The 21,578-nt window shown below is 40.5% G+C and overlaps 2 protein-coding genes and 1 long non-coding RNA gene across 14 annotated transcripts in view; 1 reads left to right on the top strand and 2 right to left on the bottom strand.

Annotated features, from left to right (window-relative positions):
• Window positions 1-16,863, top strand: part of LOC131971315 (membrane-associated guanylate kinase, WW and PDZ domain-containing protein 1-like) — a 134,053-nt gene extending 117,190 nt beyond the window's left edge. For 10 of the 12 annotated variants that reach the window (XM_059332700.1, XM_059332699.1, XM_059332709.1 and 7 more), the window contains 8 exons: window positions 263-458; window positions 1,476-1,778; window positions 5,985-6,188; window positions 7,906-7,990; window positions 8,119-8,176; window positions 10,643-10,786; window positions 11,897-12,035; window positions 13,608-16,863. In XM_059332700.1, the coding sequence (XP_059188683.1) occupies window positions 263-458; window positions 1,476-1,778; window positions 5,985-6,188; window positions 7,906-7,990; window positions 8,119-8,176; window positions 10,643-10,786; window positions 11,897-12,035; window positions 13,608-14,695 (2,217 nt within the window). In that variant the 3' untranslated portion in view covers window positions 14,696-16,863. The remainder of the gene's footprint in view (window positions 1-262; window positions 459-1,475; window positions 1,779-5,984; window positions 6,189-7,905; window positions 7,991-8,118; window positions 8,177-10,642; window positions 10,787-11,896; window positions 12,036-13,607) is intronic. The other 2 variants (XM_059332703.1, XM_059332711.1) reach the window with 1 other exon arrangement.
• Window positions 1-21,578, bottom strand: part of LOC131971323 (uncharacterized) — a 56,960-nt gene that overhangs the window by 12,423 nt on the left and 22,959 nt on the right. The window lies entirely within an intron of this gene.
• LOC131971320 (rhodopsin) overlaps window positions 20,399-21,578 on the bottom strand; it is a 1,502-nt gene continuing 322 nt past the window's right edge. The window contains exon 1 of the mRNA XM_059332715.1: window positions 20,399-21,578. This exon is cut by the window's right edge and continues 322 nt beyond it. Within this exon, the coding sequence (XP_059188698.1) occupies window positions 20,399-21,457 (1,059 nt within the window). The 5' untranslated portion in view covers window positions 21,458-21,578.

The raw sequence follows: 21,578 nt of genomic DNA, 5'->3' as shown, positions 1-21,578 counted from the left end.
AAGTAATGCAAGAGTCGACTCTGAAATGTGTGACAGATTCATTTAAAATCAGAAGGAGATAAGTCACAATGAATCATGCACTGTCTTGGATGGGGGTTTATTTACTGCGGTTTAATGACTCTTAATTAGCCATTATACTGTATCATAGCCATAAAAGTTACTGTATTCACGCTGTGGAGAGACGATACAATGAATTACAACGCTGTTTGTAAAAAGTCAGTAATCCGTTACATTGTGCTCTGTGTGTGCTTTTCTCTTCCAGATCTACATAGGGCACATAGTGAAATACGGAGCAGCAGATGAGGATGGGCGCCTGCGGTCGGGTGATGAGCTCATCTGTGTGGACGGCACAGCGGTAGTGGGCAAGTCTCACCAGCTGGTGGTGCAGCTGATGCAGCAGGCCGCCAAACAGGGCCATGTCAACCTCACTGTCAGACGCAAGTCCTCCGGATACGGAGGTGATGAGAGTTTTGCATAAAACTAGTGCATGTGTATTCATACATGTGTCATGGACTGTCACATGCATGTTACATAAACATAATCCTCGCTAGTCTGCAGACTTCTTTAACCTTGACACAGTTCCTGACATGAATACTTGAATGTAAAGTTAATGAAATGCACATGGGATACGTGTCTAAGCTAGGGTGACCAAGCGTCCTCTTTTGCCCGGACATGTCCACTTTTTACGTCCTGTCCGGGGCGTCCGGCCGGGTTTTATAAATTCACGAAAATGTCCAGTGTTCGCTGTTTTTCATAGGACCAGTACACGTGCACGTAAATTGACCGGCGCTTTGCACACAATTTTGCGAGACGTAATTACCAAGAGGCTGCCTTGTGGGCGGGTCAGCGCCGCACACACACACATACACACACAGAGAGACAGAGAGCAGAGCAGACAGAGGGCAGATCGAACAGCGGAGCAGCATTGCACGGGAAATGCCGAAGCGTAAGTGCAGCTTCACAGATGAACTGCAAAAAAAATGTCCGACGTACGGTCCCGGTCGGGACAGGTGGGAGGCGGAGTGCACCGTGTGCAATGCTGGCACATACAGTATGTCTCAGTGTCTAATAAAGGTGCTGGAGATCTCAAAGCTCAAAGACAAATAAAGATGAAAAGTATAGATCCTTTTTGTTTGTTAAGTTAGTATCTTTGTGAGACTCTTCTATTATTTATCTTATTGCAGTTATTAAGAGATATATTGTTGAAGCTAGATTTTCTAACAGAAGAGTTCATATTTAGAACATTATTTCATATTATTTATTTGAAAAGAGTCTTTTATTATTATTTTGTTACAAGTTTTTACAGATTTCATTTTATTTTATTACAGAAGTTAATTTTGCACCATTGAAGCATAATAAAGCATGTTCATCCTGTCTGAATTTGTGTCTCGAGGCCGTGCTGATTGTCCTCTTTTTTGGAAATCAAAATATGGTCACCCTAGTCTAAGCGATCTGTTCTCTTCCTCCTCATCAAGTGTCAAAAGGGGAAGGTGACGTTCCCCCGTCGCCGGCCTCCTCACACCACAGCAGCACCCAGGCCCCCAGCCTGACGGAGGGCAAGCGGACCCCCCAGGGGAGCCAGAACTCTCTGAACACGGTCAGCTCTGGCAGCGGATCTACCAGCGGTATAGGCAGCGGTGGCGGTGGAGGCAGCGGGAGTGCGGTGGTGCCCGCCTCCCTGCAGCCGTACGATGTGGAGATCCAGCGCGGAGAGAACGAGGGCTTCGGTTTCGTCATCGTGTCGTCTGTTTCCAGGCCCGACGCCGGCACCACCTTTGGTAAGTGAGCCCGGCTGAGCTTCAGCTAACTGAGATTGACAGGGACTTTCATTCAGTTTGACATTAGAATTTATTGTGTTTACCGTCAGCTGACAATTTAGACTTTAATCTGAGTCAACAGTTTGATTGTTTGGGCATTTGTAATCTGTATTGGTGCATGTTACGTGGAAAGAGTTTTGCTGAAGATCATTATTTCTCTCTGTGATTAATTTACCTTCTGACTGTGAGCAGCATACACAAACAACTCAAACAGAGAAATATTTTGGTCTCAAAGCAATGTTCTTCAAAGATTACTACATGGCACTGACAATAATTCTTTGCTGAAAACTATTTAAAGCTGTATCTCTGTGTGGTAGTGTTTCTACAGGGTTAACAAAGTTCAATTGGAGACTTTATAATAGCACAAAGAATTCAACTTACTACCTGTTTCACAATCATACTCTCCAAAGTCTGAAAGTATGAGGACAGTACAGATAGTATGGACTAGAATGATCATTATATCACTTCTTTTTTTACAAGACAGTAGCTTCCTATAACTACATTAACAAGCATTAATGACAGTGCTGACTAAACCTCAACCAAAATTTGATCGAACAGCCTCCTGAACGAACAATCATACCTTTATTGTACTGACATTATAAAGACAGATGCCGCAAAACTTTCTCCCATTGTACTGTAAGTGATGATGTCACGCTCCCGTTTAATACGAATATGAAAACTTTATTATCCACTGAGTGGAAATTCCTCTTTGGTTTCACCATAGACATGTCTCAAAATAAACAGAATAAATAAAAATATATATATAAAATAGCCTACAGTAATAACTGTACTTTACACATCACCCATTGAATAGAATCAAATAACTAATTAAAACAAATATATCAGAACAAATAACAGCTAAAGCATCATTTTATTATCTAAAATGAAAGAAAACATCTTTGGTAAAAAATGTATTTGACGTGTGCTTTTTAGTTTGGAACATCACTCATCCGCTAACATGAAGGGGGCAGGATATGCAATCTATGCTGCCATCAGCCACCAGGGAGCAATCGTGATGTTTTTGCCTCATTTTTGTGGCGTTAACAAGTCCCAACAGACATCCCTACAAACATTTAATAACTTCCATTCCAGCTTATGGCAGGCAAGAGAAAATATTTAATGCTTCGGCTTTACTTTTGTAAATTCAATTCAGACTTTTAAATACCTATCAAGGCCTTTTTGTTAATTAAACTAAACTAAATGCTTTCCAAGCCTTTTCAAGACCTGCTGATACCCTGAATAATTTAATCACAAGAAACCTGAGAGTTGGTGAATGAAATGGCACGAGTCCCCCTCTGCATGCATTCAGCAAAGAGAGTGTTTAAATGAACCGCTGATTAAAATGACTAATGAAATCTCCTGGCAGGATTACAACATAAAAAATATACTCCTCAATGAGTTTACTCCACTTTATGAATAGCGGGCGAGCGGCGTTAGACAGGAGTGGGCTTAATGCCACAGACCGAGGTCACAAAGCTACTATCATGAGCTTAGGGATGAAGAAATCTCCTCATGTGCAGAGCACGCTCCCTCAGGATCAGGCTGGCTGCAGCTTTATCACAAACACCATCATCACAGATTCATGCCTCACAGCTGCCCTCACCAATTCATTCAGCATGTAATTGAAGTCTACTCAGCACACTCCATAGCTGTCTATACCATTTATGTATCACAGCAAAACAGCAGAATTGCATGTATTAAAGTTGCTCAGGCATTGATGAGGAATTGTAGATGTCCTCTTCGAACAAATTTGGTATTAACCTCAGAGTGATGAATTTCCAACACCAATGTCATGCCAAGGTCCCTTGTATAGTTAGCCATTATTATGATATACTGTGTTGTGTCACAGGAAAACACAAGAATGGATGAGCTGTTAGCCACACTGACTGCCCAGGGAAGATTTCATTGATCCTGTGGGCTAATGGTGTTACTCTGCAAAATGCAAGAATTAATGTTATTTATAGTGACACCGGTAACAACAACAACAACCTGGAAAGAAAAAAAAAATATTCTAGTCCTTTTGAGGTTCCTGTTTTTGCTGCTGCTTCACTACGCTCCTCTGCTCCGTCACGGTTCCTCCTGGGACGAGGAGATGAATGGACTTAGTGCTTTCATGCGCTGATCTTGGATCTCGCTATAGCATCCTGCGCTCATCCTCCTAATGGATTCCAACCATACAGGACGAGAGCTGAAATCTGACAGATGAATGCCTATTACTAAAAAAAAACACAACATGGCTCTGAGGATTCTTTCATGATGTTCGTCAGTCCCCAGAAAAACAAAGCAGGTTCAGCTGACTCAATCTCCCATCCATCATGGACACATAAACCATTTTTCTCCAGTCCAGCAGGGCCCATCCCCCCTCCCATCCCCTCCTCCTCCTCTGACCCGGGGTTGGGGTGGTGCTTAGCAGAGTAGGTATTAAATCCTGGATACTTGCCACACCCTTTAATGTCCCTTATCTCATTATTTAGATAGAGTGACAGGATACAAGCACATTTTTCAATCAAGACAGAGGGAGGGTAGCTGCAAAGTGAGGTGATGTAATAAATATGAATGCTGCGAAAAATATACTGGATGGAAGGGAAGGAGCAGAGATAAAGGGAGTGAGATGGAGGGAGGGCGAGGAGAACTGGAGATCCCCAGGGTCTGTTCAGAGCCTCTGTGTAAACAAGATGTGCAGTATTGAACACTGTCACTCAGGTGCAGATTGTATTACTTGCTGTGCCTGTCGTGACTATATGACTAGTGGCATATATAAGCTATAAGCTGCACATCTCAGATTGCTCCTCTTTAGGAATCCTTCTCTGAGCTGGTCAAGTTCCCACAGCCCGATTACCTCAGCATCTCACACTGCTGCAGCGATTGTGTGCTCATTGATCCCTGGCAGGGAGGTGTAGTCATGATGCTGTGACCAGCGTATTGATAAGCTGTCGAGTGTTAGCCGCTGTGGACCCTGACCAGTGGCATGTGATTTACAGCCCATTGATGAATACGTCAGATGATGGGGGCAGATTCTGCTTTTTCCCACAGAGCTTATTCCTTTTGTTTTTGACAGTATACATAGGCCTGGGACGATAGCAAATTTTGCTGGACGATATATTGTCCCACAAATTATTGCCAATAAACGATATTATTGTCAACATGATAATATATCATAATAATGCACACCCTTTCAAATACAATACACTTTTTTATTTCTCAGTGTTTTTTACCATTGTAATTGTAATTTTAAGAACGTTTAAATATCCTAAATAAATAAAACAAACATTTTTTTTTTTTTTTTTTGTAAAGGGCAGCATTTATTTTGCGATGTAGCAAACTCCACTTTCTGTGAGCGCACAGCGTTTATATTTACTTTGTCGACCAGTGTTGACTGTCGGGACGAAGGCTCTGCATCTCCAGGTGCAGTTTTTTTCCCCAGCTGGGAAAACTGGGTCGGGTGGTTCTGCTTTAGATGGGCATGCAAGTTTGTTGTGGTGGCTTTTTTTGTTGCCACCACTTTTGAACAAATTGGGCATACAGGCTGGTCCGTGTGTTGATGGGCTCACCTTTTTCATTCGGTTTGAAGCCGACATATTCCCACACCGGGGCTGTGGCATTTGGCTTTGCAATCATCTTTTTTCCTGGCGTTGCTCCTCACGAGGCTCACCTGCTGCACTCTGTGTGTAGCCAATGCTAGCGGCCCAGCCTTCCCCACAGAGACAAAGAGACTGGATGACTGACATTCTGCTATGGAACAAAAGCGCCCAGGTGCTGAGATCGAGCACAGAGTGAACCCTCTTGTCATCCAGCCTGCTTGGAGGCAACAGACCAGGAAAACAAACACGCATGCGCATGGCGATATATCGAGGCCGGCAAAATTATTGAGTTCATTTAATTTATCGTGCGATTAATTGATTTATTGATTATCGGCCCAGGCCTAAGTATACAGTTTTAACCCCCTTTCTGAGGCTTCTAGTATTTTGCATGTGTATTTTGCATGTTTTATGAGGTTAAATTGGAATGTGGTGATTTGGATAATTCACTTTTCTTTTCATCTCTTTCTCCCCTGTTTCCTTCCTGTCTTTTCATTCTTATAAATCAATACAACCCAATCAACACAATCAATCAAATCATCACCACACACAATTTACACGCAACCAAACATGTATGTTAACACAAAAGCTGGAAATGCTTGTGTGGCCATGCCCCACAAAATAGGACGCATCATCGAGGGCAGCCCGGCGGACCGCTGCGGGAAGCTGAAAGTGGGAGACCGAATATTGGCTGTTAACAGCTGCTCCATCACCAACAAGTCACATTCTGACATCGTCAACCTGATCAAGGAAGCCGGGAACACAGTCTCGCTCAGGATCATCCCGGGTGATGGTAAGGCTTTTGGCTTACAGCCTCACATGACTGTTTCATAATGCAACATGATGTGACTTATTCATGGATGTGGTGGGAAGGAAAGGGCACTGCTGCTTTTCACAGGCAAGAGCACTTTTCATCAGGGTGTGAACCCTGGTAACTCAGAGAGTGAGTCACTGAGTAGGAGTAAGGTGATGTTGCCCCCCAGAAACCACGGTAGCACATCTACAAGTCTTCACTCGCTTTTCTTCTTTTTGTTTGTTTTCTTCACTGCATATCTTTTGCAATAATTTGTCAGTTTGAAAGGATTAAAAACACCGCTTGCATTTAATCAAGTGCACCCTGTTGGTGTTAATCTCCTCAGCTTAGTTTATGAAAAGAAATAGAACTGCAGCACATTGCAGCACAAGCAGTTTGAGACCTAAAGCTCCACATTTTAGATCAGGAGTGTCAAACTCTGGCCCACGGGCCAAATTTGGCCCGCAGTGTAATTTTATTTGGCCCGCGAGCCAAAATCAAATTATTATATTATTATTGTACTGTAAAAGCTGACCCGCCGGTATTATACGGCGCATTTATCGCTAATACTAGATTTATTATTGTTATTTTATTTTTAAATGTATTAACCTGTTCAAAAACTTTATTTTGGTATTTAAATCAAAAGGATGCAAACAGAAAAGAGGCATACGATTTTTATTTATTTTTTATTTAATATATGAATGACACTGATGTGTTTTTTATTTGAAATTTGATTTTGCATGTCTGCACTATTTAGTTATATATTGTATGTTTATAAGCGTTGCTGGTTCCATATTTAATGTTAAAGCAAAACATGTTTGGTATATATTAAAAGGTGATTTTTGTTCATTTGTTCAATGTTGGCCCGCGATTTTATTCAAGTTTTAAATTTTGGCCCATTGTGTATTTGAGTTTGACACCCCTGTTTTAGATGAAATATGTCAAGGGCTGTAACAAGGATGCTTGTTACTGGCTGAGCCAGCGGTCAACCAATGAAAACAGCAGCACTGTAATTCAGTAATAGACACAGATAATGAAGGTCAGTTAGGACCAGGGGGAGAGAGGTGGGAACAAAGACACATGTAGCAGGATTGTGTTTCACGGGAAGAAATCCTGGCATGGTCTTGTAATATGTGAATGATGGCATTTATTGGTCCACCTTATTCTCATTTCAAACATCATGAAAAAAAAAGAGAGAGGTGGGCGTGAGGAAGTCATATTTCTCGGGGTAATGAGGGGAGCATGAGGAAAGACGCCTGAGACAAATGAGCCAGGCTGGTAAACACAGACAGGGCTGTAGTCCTGCCAGTGTCGGTGGAAACTAATGTGTGCGGTAGTTTTCTTGCTGTTGATAGGATGGAATTGAAGAAAGGCACGAAAAGACAGTTTCTTCTTCCTCCTAAACAAGCAGATGAAACAAAATGATGCAAGTGAAGAGGGATTCTTTTCCCCTTTACTGCTGTTTTGCTTTCATCTAGTTGGGTCCAACATTGTCTATGAGCAAATGGCAAATGACAACATCACAGGCAGTTAGCATCAGGTTGAATAGAGTTGCCCGTGGGCGGTTCAGTGGACTCTTCTGGACAGTAACATTCAAGCTGTGTTTTTTTTTTAAAACACAGCTTTGGGCAAATGCATTTAACAAAAGCACTGTCACTTTATTTTATCTCAATTGTTTTGTTTTTTAAAAATTTGATCCATCTGTGTTTCTTTGCAGAATCTTCCAATGCTTCTCTGCTGACTAATGCTGAGAAGATAGCTACCATCACCACCACACACACACCTCAGACCACAGAGCCCCGGTACGTGATGATGCATCTATTTTGATTAAATATGCATAAATGCTAATTTCTTTCTAGAATATTTTCTTTGATACAGAACAGCACATATTCATGAGTTTCTTTCTTTTCTTTTTTTTTTCTTTTCAAAGGAATAACTCAAAGTCAAAAGGAGCTCCTCCTCCTCCACCCATACAAAGTCAAACACAGGTAAGAATGTATATGCAAGTTTTACATCAATACATCAGTTACCACTTAGGCTAAAAGCCTTTTTAAATACTCGTTTTCAAAATAAATATTCAGACAATCACTCCAGGAAGGCATTCATACTGTTACACTCATTTGTTCACATGCATAGAGGCAGAATTAGTGGTGTAAAGAATGTAAAAAGAGAACCAGAGAGAGAAGTTCAATCACGATGAAGCATATTGGTAGTTTAAAACGTTCAATATACATCATTAGATTTGCGTATATACATAACATCATGCATGCATCCTGGGTTCGCCTAACTATATGAATGTAATAAGTAAACAATAAGTGGACCAATAAGTCCAGACTTATAAAATTGTAAATGCATTTTTTTAGAACATTTTGTTGTAACATCCCAAACAAAGAAAAGTTTAGTGCAACTCAGTTGTCTCTCCTGGCTTCCTTACAATCAAGTTAGCAGTGAAGATAACAAAAACAGGGTCATATTTATCTCGTATTGTCCTTCACTTAAGCGTATCATAAGACATCGGGTATTGAATTGATATACACATGTTCTAGTTCAAAATGAGACCAAACTTCACTGAGTTTTTGAGCCATGACAAAGGCCAGTAACTGTAGTAACATATATAAATTGTTGGCAAATATAAATAACACAGATAAGTGTGCATTTACATTGATTAAAGTAAATCTATTTTAAATACATACTAATCTGTGTTTATTAAATATGCCAACCATGTAAGTTACTATGAGCAACCATGGACACATTTGGCTGAAAGTCACCTGTTAACATGGTCACTCATTAAACCGAAACACCAGACATGCCTTTTGCCATATGATAATGTCAATAAAAAAATAAAAATTCAAAAAAATGGGTATCACCACAAACACAAGAAGTCCTTTAGCAAACGGCCCTGAAGAAGCTGATGAGTCAAGTAGAACACGAGATTAGCTGCGGACAGACAGATGGATACACACACGCACACACACAATCAGTTTGATCAACAGGAAGTAAATATTAAGGTCCAGCAGATCGTTATTAAAAACAATATTAAATTGTTACAGTATTCCTGTTCTGTGATTTCATCATCATTCATGCATCATTTTATATTGTCCAAAAAAAGTAGGTAGTAATGTCAAACAGGGTTCTGCCTCAACTTGTATTAAGTGCCTGTAGGATCCTACTTGTTCTTCCTATTCTAAAAACAATTCTTGCTTCAAACACAAAGTCATATTTTGGATTCATGTCCAAGTTGGGGTTTCATTTCCATTGTCTCTCACAAATTACCATATTCCCACACTGCAAAAAAGCCGACTTGTATTTTTTGGCCTAAAACAGTGATTTAAGTTGGTAAAACTTGGAAATCTAAATTATTGACATTTAGGGCAATAATGTTCGTTAGCACAACAAAGGAAGCCAGTTGTCTGCTCAAAAACAAGTTGGTGAGTTGTTGTTACTTATATCTTTAAGTTGGGGTTCACAACAAGGGACAATAGTTCTGCTAACTCTTATTTCTTTGTTGTGAAATGCGGGAAAGCGGTGAAATTCATTAGCGAAAGCTAGCGGCTAACTGATGCCAGCGGCTAACTGATGCTAGCGGCTAACTGATGCTAGCAGCTAACTGATGCTAGCAGCTAACTGATGCTAGCAGCGCTGCTTGCTACAGCTACAAGAGTAGCCATTAGCGTATCAATGCTAACTCAAAATTGTGGTTTCAACATTAGCTGACATTTCATAGCGGTGTTACAATTGTGCCAATTCAGCACATTGCAGAAGTTAGCAGAAGTAAGGATTAAAAGTTATTACAATGTAAAATGATAAGTTAGTACAATTTACAGATGAGTTGACATAAATCTGAATTCAGAGTTGAGCAAACTCAAAAACAAAACTTAAAATACTTTTTTTTATATTTTTTATATTTTATCGAAGTTTGTTGCCTTGAAATTTTGAGTTCACCCAACTTTTCTTTTTTTGCAGTGCACCTATTTTACATAATCTTGAAAAGTCAGTGTTCCTTATTTCTCTCAGCCCATGATACTAGCAAGTTTTCCTGACTTTAATGTACCTCTTTTTTATCTTCAAGTAAAAGGTCTATAGTATCTATAAAGTATGACATTTAAATGACCGAGTAGTTTGATTATGAATACAATTTTGGAAAGGTTTTTGGGAGAGACCATACTTCTGTTAGGAGGGAACTTTCAATGAGTATGGAAAGCTTTGGGTCCAGCCCTTGTGATGCCCTTGCTTAGTGATCTGCACTCTGCTCACAGGCTCATGTGGCATTAATTATTCATGCATTCCAGGGTATTGTACTGCCATTGACATTTTGTGAGTTTTTGTGAGACATGGTTAGATTAGTCCTTAAGTTTGGATTCACCTTTTGACTCCCTTGTGCACCATGGATTAGTCACTCCTCCTCTCTGGTCTCCCTGTGACTTTCTCTTTATCTCTCCTTTTCTGTCTCATAGGATGCTGAGTTCTACTCTGTGGACCTCGAGCGGGACAGTAAAGGTTTTGGCTTCAGTCTGAGAGGAGGACGGGAGTACAACATGGACCTGTATGTGTTGAGACTAGCGGAGGATGGGGCTGCTGTCAGAAACGGCAAAATGAGGGTATGAAACCATTAAAAAGTGATTTTATGGCACTTTTTTTTTTTTTTTTTTTACCAGTTTCTTTCTTCTATACCAGGGATGGGCAACTTAAATGCTGGAGGGGGCCACAATTTTTCATTGTCACTACCACAGGGCCACATATAGGACCGTGCACTTAAACAGATATGATGAAACTGCAATTTTAAATATGTTTACAGTGCAGTAATTTAACATATTTCATGCTCAAATGCATGTATAACAGTATAAACAGGAATACAAAAGGTTTGAAGCAAATAAAAAATAACCACTTACTGAGATTTTGTTGTTTTTTTTTCAGTGCAAAAACAGCAGACCAACATTAATTGCAAGAAGTAATTTTGTGCATTTTTACACTGCACTTTTAAGATTTCATGCTCAAATACATGTAGTTGTACTGAGGGCCACTTCAAGTGAGGGTGCGGGCCGTATGCGGCCCCCGGGCCTCCAGTTGCCCATCCTTGCTCTATAAATTTCCGCAAGATAAATTTTCTCTTTGCACTCTTTAGATCAGGGGTGTCAAACTCTGGCCCGCGGGCCAAATTTGGCCCGCAGTGTAATTTTATTTGGCCCGCGAGGCAATACCAAATTATTATATTATTATTGTACTATAAAAGCTGACCCGCCGGTATTATACGGCGCATTTACCGCTAATACTAGATTTATTATTGTTATTTTATTTTTAAATGTATTAACCTGTTGAAAAACTTTATTTTGATATTTAAATCAGAAGGATGCAAATAGAAAAAAGGCATACAATTTTTATTTAATTTTTATTTAATAAATTAATGACATTGATGTGTTTTTTATTTGAAATTTGATTTTGCATGTCTGCACTATTTAGTTATATATTGTATGTTTATAAGCGTTGCTGGTTCCATATTTAATGTTAAAGCAAAACATGTTTGGTATATATTAAAAGGTTTATTTGTTCAATGTTGGCCCGCGATTTTAATCAAGTTTTACATTTTGGCCCATTGTGTATTTGAGTATGACACCCCTGCTTTAGATGATACCCTGCCTAATTTACAAAATTAACGTAATGCTGTATTGAGGCAGATCTGGTGTGACAATAACGTGGCGTCTGTGTTTTAGGTGGGAGACGAGATCCTAGAAATTAATGGTGAGAGCACAAAGAACATGAAGCATTCACGTGCCATTGAACTGATCAAGAACGGTGGTCGGAGGGCGCGGCTCGTCCTCAAACGGGGCGATGGATCAGTACCTGAATATGGTAGGTAAACACGCTGCAGTGTGCTTGTCTGATTCCTGTATATCCCATCTATATATATAATAATAACACTGCTAATACCAGCATTGAAATTGTATTATTGTTCCAGTTGTACACACCGCTGACAAAAATTAAGCCTCTTATCTGCTTAGCGCACCACAGGGACGTATACTGTTTTTTCATGAATGATATTACTGTAAATGATAAACATTTAACAGAAAGACATGTTCAAAGATTAGGAATTTAAAGTCTACTTTCAGCACAAGATTGAGCTGTCAGATGTTATTGATCAATGAAGGAATGGTTGCTACAAAGTGTTGTTCAGTGATTTATACTCTATAGGATCCATAGCACTGATGTTTTACAGCTGAAGTAATATTCCCTCCCAAGAGCTGTATGCTCTGCTGATGGATTAATCCTCTCACAGCCTGAGTCATGTTGTATTTCCTGGGGTTTAATTTTCTGACGCTTTTCCCCCCTCTCAGATGGATTTGTGATACTGTATAAAGTGTAATAATTTCTTGTCTTTCACAACAAAGCCCTTCTTCTCTCTATTAAGATGCACTATAAAACAGCCTCTTGTCTGTTTTATTTGTTTTCTCCTCTCTATTCCTACTTCTTTCTCTCTGATTGTCTTTTGTTGCTGGGCTCTTCCTCCTCTCTCCAGCGATGATGGCTCCTCATCTCGCTGTTGGTACAATGAGGAATGACAAGATGGGAGAGCCCTGTTTCTACCTAATGGGCCAAAATCAGACCACGGTTTGTAGCCAAAAGTCTGTCCCAACCCACTTTCCCTGTCATCTTTTTCCTTTCAAGTTTATCCACCCTTCCTTTCAGCTCATCCCTACCTGAATCCCACTTTTGTGTGTGTATTTATCTTTTTGCGCGGGTGTGTTCACATAGTGTGCATGCTTTATGTCTTGTCATGCCTGAATTAAACTTAATTTAACTTCTGTGGATCCGTACACGCACAAAACCCTCTCCCTCCGCCAGCCCCACACCAGATATTTTTTACTGCGACTAATTTAATGCCACCTCACGCTGCTGCCATAGCAACCTGTCTGTAATTTGGCAGACCTGCAGCCAAAAACACTCTTGTTTTTTTTTTTGCTTTGAGTTTGTTCTTCCCAATGATGCACACTGAGTTGTTCACCATTTTGTTCTGAATGGTTTCCTAGGTGCCTGCTGTGCCATTGATACCCCTTGCCCTACACTTGCCAATGTGTTGCACCTGCTGTTGTTGCTGACATCACCTTGTGTCTCAACCCTATAGAGAAAACGTATTGAAGTGATTCATCACTTCAATGAATTCTATGTAAAGCAGAATGTAACACATCAGTTTAGATTAGTCTGACTGTTTCTAGGGTTATATACACATGTATGCATGATTTCCATAAATCTCTGCATTGACTTCCTGTCATGTCAATGCAAGAGCTCACATGAACCTACATGGGAAGTCATGTCTGCTGAACACAATATATGTCATGTTATTGATGTAAAAGCATTACTCAGCCTCGTTCCTTTCAGAAGGTATTTTTAGTCAACAAGTTTCTTTTCCTTTCTCGTCTCCTGCAGACGGCAGCAGTGACGGGCACCCTCCCACACCCGGGGCACAAAACACTCCGGAAGTGAGAACGCTGCCACCTAACAGCCGATATCACACCTCATTGGAGTCCAGTTATCCACCAGACCTTCACAAACCATCACGCCAGGAGGAGGCTGCGCGTGGCCGAGACAGGGACAGGGCTGGGTCAGATCAGATGGACTACCAAGGCCGGCAATTTAACCCCCACCATCATCACACCTGGAATAACAATCACAGTCAAAGTACCCCCAGACAGCAGTCTCCAGATAACAGTAACAACAGCAGTAGCAGTGGGAACAAGAAGAGCAGAGGCCGCAAAGTCAAAAAGTCCGAGTCGGAGAGCGGCATCTCTAAACTCCTAAAGACTCTGAGGAAAGACAGCTCGGGGAAGAAGGCTGCAGCTGCTGAGAAACTGAGGGGGCGAGAGCTCTCAAGCAGCAGTTCTACTTTGGACGGGAGGTTTCGTCAGCAGCGCCGCGGCTCCCTTGACCGCTCGCCAACACGAAAGTGCGCCTCGTCTCCAGATCGCCGGCGGGCCAAGTCGATGGACCGCAGGGCAGAGCGAGCGCATCGGGACCGTACACCTGAGAGGGAGTACGACGATGGCGGGTTCCTCGCAGTCACCCCGGAACGCAAGTTCTACGAGCGCAGGCTCCTGAAGGACTCGCAGATGGCTGGGCGAGTCAGGGAGGCCGTGACCCCCGAGCGCAGCAACAACAACAACGGGGATTCCTTGTCTCTTTCCAGGGGCCGTACATATGACCGAGTCACAAAGAACGGCAACCTCCTGAGAGACTCTTCCTCAGAGAGATATCAGATGAACGGGACACCAGAGCGACGATACCGAGTGGAGCGGGACTCTTCCCCTGACAGCAACTACAGCCGGGATGAGCTGAACTATGCAGCAGCACCCAGACTGAAGGATTACTACGGCATGATGAAGAACAACGCTGCGCACAACAACGCCGCCTACAACAACACAGGCCATAACAATAACACAGTAGGCCGCAGTCCAAACCAGCTCCCTGAGCCCAAGAGAAGGCTGTACAAAGAAAGCCCCAAAGACCTCAGCATCTAGAGCAGAGATCCCCCTCGCCACTCTCTCCTCTATCTGTGCAAACTATATACCATACACTGGAATTGGACTTCTGAGGATACTAACTCTTGTGCTTTATTTGGTCGACCGTTTTATTGATTGATTTGATTGACTTAACTACTTGTGATCCCATCCAGAGTTTCATAAAGCAGCAGGAGTACAATCCTTCTATCAGTTCATACTGGTTGTTTTGTCATTGTTATAGTTATTTTGAACATAACAGAGGTTGTTGTACTATAGTAAAGGTATTGTATGTGCCTGCATATGAAATCAGTGATATTGCTTTTTGTAGGCATTGCTGAATCTAAATATTTGTTCCCTCAGAGGTATGAAACATGCTTCCAGTTGTGGTATCTTCTAACTACTAAGCTTGTTTTCAACTTGTTTTTAGATGTCTGTTCCATTCCTGAATTGCTTTACTGAACAAACTATAGCACAAGACACTAATGGTTCACGAGAGCTGCGAAAGTCACGTTGGACTTCAGGCAAAAATCAAAATTTACGATCTGATGGTAAAAGTAGAGTGATAATTATATAAATAATATATGATTTGTTTTGCATTTGCTCACTATTTATTTTTAATTTGGCACATATCTTGAGCAAGCTTCATTCCTTGAGGACCAAGGTAGAAGTGTACACTGTACCTGTGAAAGCATGCTGTACCCGACTTGTGTTGCATCTTTGAAATGTGTGGCAGCTCACCCTCCTTTGCCTAAATACACCCACATACTAACGAAATTGAGAAAAGAGAACAGACAACTGATGAGAAAAACTGGCAACGGTGTTATTAGTTTCTCCCTTGGAATAGGATTTTAAAAATAACTTGAATGCTCACTTTGTTCCTCAGTGTGTACTGATGTAGCAGGGAAGGAAGTCGACTCACTTTTAACTACAGGCAAAACTCTTCTGCTAGATTCTCTGCTGCGGGAAAACTAGTTATCTAAATTTGTTGCTCAAAAATGTTCAATTTCGTACTTTAGATGAGTGTGTATTATGCCACAGTACCAGCTTGAAGCTGCCATAAAATATGATTTTTCCAGATATGTCAACAAAGAAAAAATTAAAGAAATGTGTAAATTATCCCTGTGCAAGATGCATGTGTAAATTTAAATGTAGTTTCACCACTTTATCTGATAGGTCTGAGCGAGAATAATTGATAAGGAACATGCACTGTAATCCCACAGTGATTGTTAGCCCCGCCCTCATGGTGATGATAACCACATTTGCGCACCGACAACCTCCTGGGTCCTGACACAAAGAACTGATGTGGTTTCTTGTGTTGGTTATAAATGGAGAGTCCCGGTACAGGAGACGACCAATCTGCCATGCTGAGCCATGCTGTCACGCCACTGGAGTCTGACTGCTGCTTTATAATGTGTTTTGTGTGTATTCTCTGTTTTATGTTTCATTAAAAGAACTGAAAAATATTGGATAAACCACAACAAATGCATTGTTTGATCACTGTTGTCGCCATGGTACTGTATTTAAGAAAAAGAAAAAGAAAAAAAAGAAAGAAACACATTTAAGAAGTTAACCTGTTGGCCATCACCTGTAAAGAATTTTTCCAATGTAACTATTAGGAACCTGTCAAGGAATAAAATGTTGCCTTTTTCTTGTACAAAAGAGAAATTTATGAAAAACCTCAGCAGTGAGGAATGTGATATTGTGTTTATATCTCTGAAATGGACCTGATGATTTATGGGAAATATGTTGATTTACTCTGGATCAGGTATGTAAAGACATTTTAAAATGAAAGACTGTATTTGGTCAATCAGAAACTGTTTGATGGTTTGAATCTCTCTCGATGGTTAGCCTGCCTTTGTATTATAAAGCACTTGTATGCAGTCTGTGTTCTTCAAGCATTATTTCTTGCAATGTGCTCCGGACATAATGCTGTCTCTGTGTTGATAAAAGCAGTACATGTATATGGGCCAATCTTTTTTTATAAAACTATGCATATATAAATACTACATTGTTCATAGCTTTATTTGACCCATGAAGCTATACATAACATTAGTCTAAAGTACAAGTAGATGTGGACTTATCCAGCTTCTTTCCTTGAGATGGATTACAATGTATATGTAGCTATCAAAAGAAGTCTGTGAATGCTATTTTTATTATCAAATAAAGTTTTCCATACAAATTCAAAAGGATTTCATATTTCTGCACAGCTGTTTTTCAGTAATGTCTCTGGAGGATTACTCTGGTGTGTCAGTCATGGTCACACTACATTTTAATATGCAGCTTTAGAGACTTTCAAAACTGGAGGGAAAATGTACTACATTTAAAGATGACTGCACAATGGTTCACGCCTAAATTCACAATAGTAATAAAGTTAAAAAAAAAAAAAAAGTCCATAGCATGGGCTGTCAGCTGCATTGCTTTCTTTGTCTACTTACTACAACACATAATAATGCAGTACACAGAACTATCACGTAGTTCAATGTATACACTTACGTACTACAATAACACTAATCATACCGCTGATAAACTTCATCTTAAATGGTGCAACATAATACTATAGTAAAGTCTGAGAAATTGTCACTGGCAGAAAGTTAAATAGTATCTTATCAATCCATTATTCTCCAAATACCTTCATTAACATATTTAAAGCATGACTTTTGCCTTAAGTGCTAAAATCAAAGCAGCGAGTGATTGATTTTTTTCCCCCTTAAGCTCAACTTCAGACAGCTCGGTGGGTCGATCTGTATTCTATAAAACATCCACTGGTAAGATGGTTGCTATAGCTACGCAGGAAGGTCATTATGGAAGAGATCTTGGGGTGTTTGTTTTGATCTATTCTGGCATACGGCACAACCAAGAACGAGGAGGAGGAATCACAACATCACGTGAGTTTCTGCCATTCATCACACTGTTACAACTCATTGTAACATCTGTCACAGAGTGAGAAAAAAAATACAGGATTCTTGTAAAGCTACAACACTATAAACCTGTGGGTTTATACTCATTGATGAACTATTTGCGGCATATTCTTCTAAAGTAGAATTGAACTGGTGTGTTAAAATGGAAAACTTGTGCTCTACATCTAGTTTCCTATTCTGAAAATCTATTGAAAAAAGGCTGATTCATTTTCTCAACAAGTACTTGTCTTCACACCTGGTTGGGATATTGCTGAAGGGAGGGTAAATTTCCAGAAACTTATTGGAACTGGAATTTAACTTAATTGAAAAAAAAAAAAAAAAACAGCCCCTCTCCCTCCAAAAAAGTCCCATTCAACATGTAAATGTTTAATTGAACATGTGCATGTAGGGGGCGTGGCCTCAGCAGCCCTGCAGTAAGCAGGGTGCTCTGTGTATGTGATTGAGGAATAGCATAGATATTCAAGTGTACTTAAGTGTACTGAAATCTGGTTGTTTTATTCAAGATTATGCTAAAATATATTTTCCCCAACTATATTCAAGTTCCCTGTTAAGTTAAATTTTGTAAATTCCCTGTTTATTCCTATTCATTCCCATAAATTCCTGTTAATTCCCATGGAAAGTTTCCAACTTTGCAAATACCCAGAATTTTGCAAAACTAATGGCACATATTTATTAGTAGTGCATTATGAAAAAGCTATGTAGTGTACTGACAGGGGACCCCCATTAACTCTTAGACTGCTTAACAGCATGCTGGGTAAAGCAAATGCAAATACTTAGAGACTCGACTTGAGGAGACCTGACTTGGGGACACAGTGGGCCGATATTGAAAAATGCTGCACTGAACATATTATGTACTTTGGAGCAGTGCCAAATTGTCATTAATAATTAATAACATAACAGAGATATGAGCAGCGAGCTGCTGCTTTCACCAGAAGAAAGAAGATTGAATTAAATGAGAGCACCCAGTTATTAAATTATCAGTCAACATGAATTTGGTTTGTTTTTACTCTCTGAATCGTTGAAAATATTATGATCTTATCACTTACGTCGGTTATAATTCTTGCATCTACTTATTAAAAATGTCCTGTTTGTTTTTGTATTATTCATGTGTTTTCACTTGTTTACTGCATTAATGAGGTTATCACGGATCGATTTCATTTGACTTGTTTTGAACCTAATGAAGGAGAGTGAAGCCACCACTGCAAAAGCAATTTGTAATAAAAAATATATATAAAAATGTGTTTGTAAGATCCTACAGCAATTTTAGCTGCTGAAAAACATTTAAAATAATTGCAGCATATTTATCCCAAAGTTCACCCATTCTCATCTGATCACCTTAATCAGCTGCATAACTTTCAGAATTAAAGTTTTCTTTTCCAGAATTAGTCTGGTCCTATATGGCTAGCTTTTAGCAAATGTCACCTAAACTTTAATATGTCATGGTTTATTGTTTAGGACACAAGGAAACACAGTATTAAGGGTTATGTTGTTCCCCTAATAGTGTTTATTACCTGCAATGTACGACTTATTGACATATTTGATTACACACTACAATACAAAGCTATTAAGGACATGTTAAAGTATTTGTCTTATGCACTGTACTTGTCAGCAACCATTAGTGGTAACACTTTACTTTATGTGTCCCTACTGTGCATTTATTAGAATTTAGAAACATTTTATAGCTTGCAACATATTATAATGTAGTTATAAAGCAGCTTTAAAGGACACCAAGTGTTAATTTAAAAAAATATAAATTCCTCAATGAAGGCTTTTTTAAAATTAATACAGCTATATTGTCATTCATTATGTGATCATCCACCAGCCTTCACTTACGGGGGTCCACAGGAGGAGTTATAGTTGCTAACAAATACATCATATTCACTTACAACTACATTATTCTGTTATGAACCATTAATTAAATGTTTTCAGTAACTGAGTTTTTATTTTAAGCTCTAAAGGGTTTCATGTGTGATATGATGGAAGTAAGTCATTTCCCATTCCATAACCTTTGGATCAAGGTGTCTCTTGATAATACTGCTATCCAGTAATACACTGTCTGTGTTAACCTTTAATTAATGTGATTAATTCGTCATCAGATAAACTTGGTGTAGTGTCATGTGTATATTCATCCCTGATTAATAATGTCATAATCCCTTTGGTAGGACAAGTTCTAAGTCCAAGGTGACCCAAGATTGAAATGAGATTACAGTAGCAATGCAAATGCCTCTACAAAAGGAAATTCACACACTATTCTTAGTTTTTCTATTGTTTTAAGTGCCTCTACCATCCAGTTCTGTAGCACAAGGACAGTAACCACTACAATAACCCTAAAGTAGAAATGGACTCAAGACATAAATGCATTCTGAATAGGTCAGTCACATTTATTCATTTGCTTAAATATACTACAGGCATATGAACTTTGCCACCCAAATCATAAGTAAAACATAAACAGGATGATTCGTTTGCAAAGTGCGTTTTATTTTACGTTGCCTTGATTACATGCCACTACATTCAAAAATAAGCCAGTATCATATAGGATCCAACTGTAAAAGATTAACATTTTTTTCCCTTTCCTCTCAGAAAAAAAAATCTCATAGATTTTTAAGTTGGATATTCTGTACATACAGGAACAACTCTGTAATGGGCTGACCTTTCCTGCAACTGTCTTTAGGTTGAACCAACACATTTGTAAAAATACAAAAAGGACGTTATTTCTGTAGACATTAGCCTTCAGTCGTTTCCCGGGGGGAGCAGAAGTCTTCTTCTTGGATAGTGGATCATGGAGCCTGTGTTGACGGCCCTTTTATGCAGGAGACACAGAGCTGGATGAGGCAGAGGAGGCCTCGGTCTTGGTAGAGGATGCTCCCTCCTCCTCCTCAAAGGGATTCTTCCCGCAGCACAAGGTAGTGATCATGCAGTGGCGGAACTGCTTGTTCAGGCAGATGTAGATCATTGGGTTGTAGATGGCGGAACTCTTGGCAAAGAAGGCCGGGAGGGTCATGAAGACTGGTCCAAACTCTGATCCCTGATTGCAGAAGATCCACCAAGCCACACCAGCATAGGGGCACCAACATACCAGGAAGGCGACGACCATCATTACAACCATGCGGCTGACTTCCCTCTCAGCCCTCTGGGTGGTCTCGGACTCCTGCTGGGCAGCAGCAGCCTCCTTGACGGCGCAGAGCAGACGGCCGTAGCAGAAGAAAATGACAACCAGTGGGATCATGAAGTGGCAGACGAACATGTAGATGACAAAGGACTCATTGTTGAAGCCCTCTGCACGTGTGTAGTAGTCGACTCCACATGAGCACTGCATGCCTTCAGGGATGTAACGAGACCAGCCAACAAGAGGGGGCACGGCGCATGCTGAGGCCATCACCCAGCAGAAACCCAAACCCATGATAGCGTGATCCTCCCCGAAGCGGAAGTTGGCGATGGGCTTGCAGACAACCACCCACCTTTCAATAGCAAGTACAACCAGCGACCAGAGCGCCATCTCGCCGCCTAGGGTAGCAAAGAATCCTTCCAAATTGCAACCAAGGCGTCCGAGGACAAAATAGCCGTGCATAGAGGTGTACATCGTTGTGGTGAATCCTCCAAAGACCATGAAGAGGTTAGCCACCGCGAGGTTCAGCAGGATGTAGTTTAGAGGGGTTCGCAGCTTCTTGTGTTCGATGGTGACGTAGAGAGTGAGGAAGTTGACAGGGAAGCCGACGAGAATGAGCAGGAACATGTAGGCGCCGAGAGCAGCATAGGCTGCTGGGTTGACAAGGTAGTACTGAGGGTATTCATAAGGACTCCTGACAATTCCTGTGGTGTTTACCATAGGGACATAGAAAAATGGTCCCTCTGTGCCGTTCATGGTTGCGGTTCGCGGTTGCTATCAGCCCTTCTGTGTCGGTTCTTCTGGCTGTTGGGCAGAGTGACGGAGAGGGATGGACCCAGGTGGCCACAGTCTGGCTTTTAAAGGCACACCTTGGATT

The sequence above is a fragment of the Centropristis striata genome, chromosome 5 (genome assembly GCF_030273125.1).
Source record: "Centropristis striata isolate RG_2023a ecotype Rhode Island chromosome 5, C.striata_1.0, whole genome shotgun sequence".
Taxonomy (NCBI): Eukaryota; Metazoa; Chordata; class Actinopteri; order Perciformes; family Serranidae; genus Centropristis; species Centropristis striata.
Note: the sequence above shows the minus strand (reverse complement) of the source record. Positions and strands in the feature narration are given on the sequence as shown.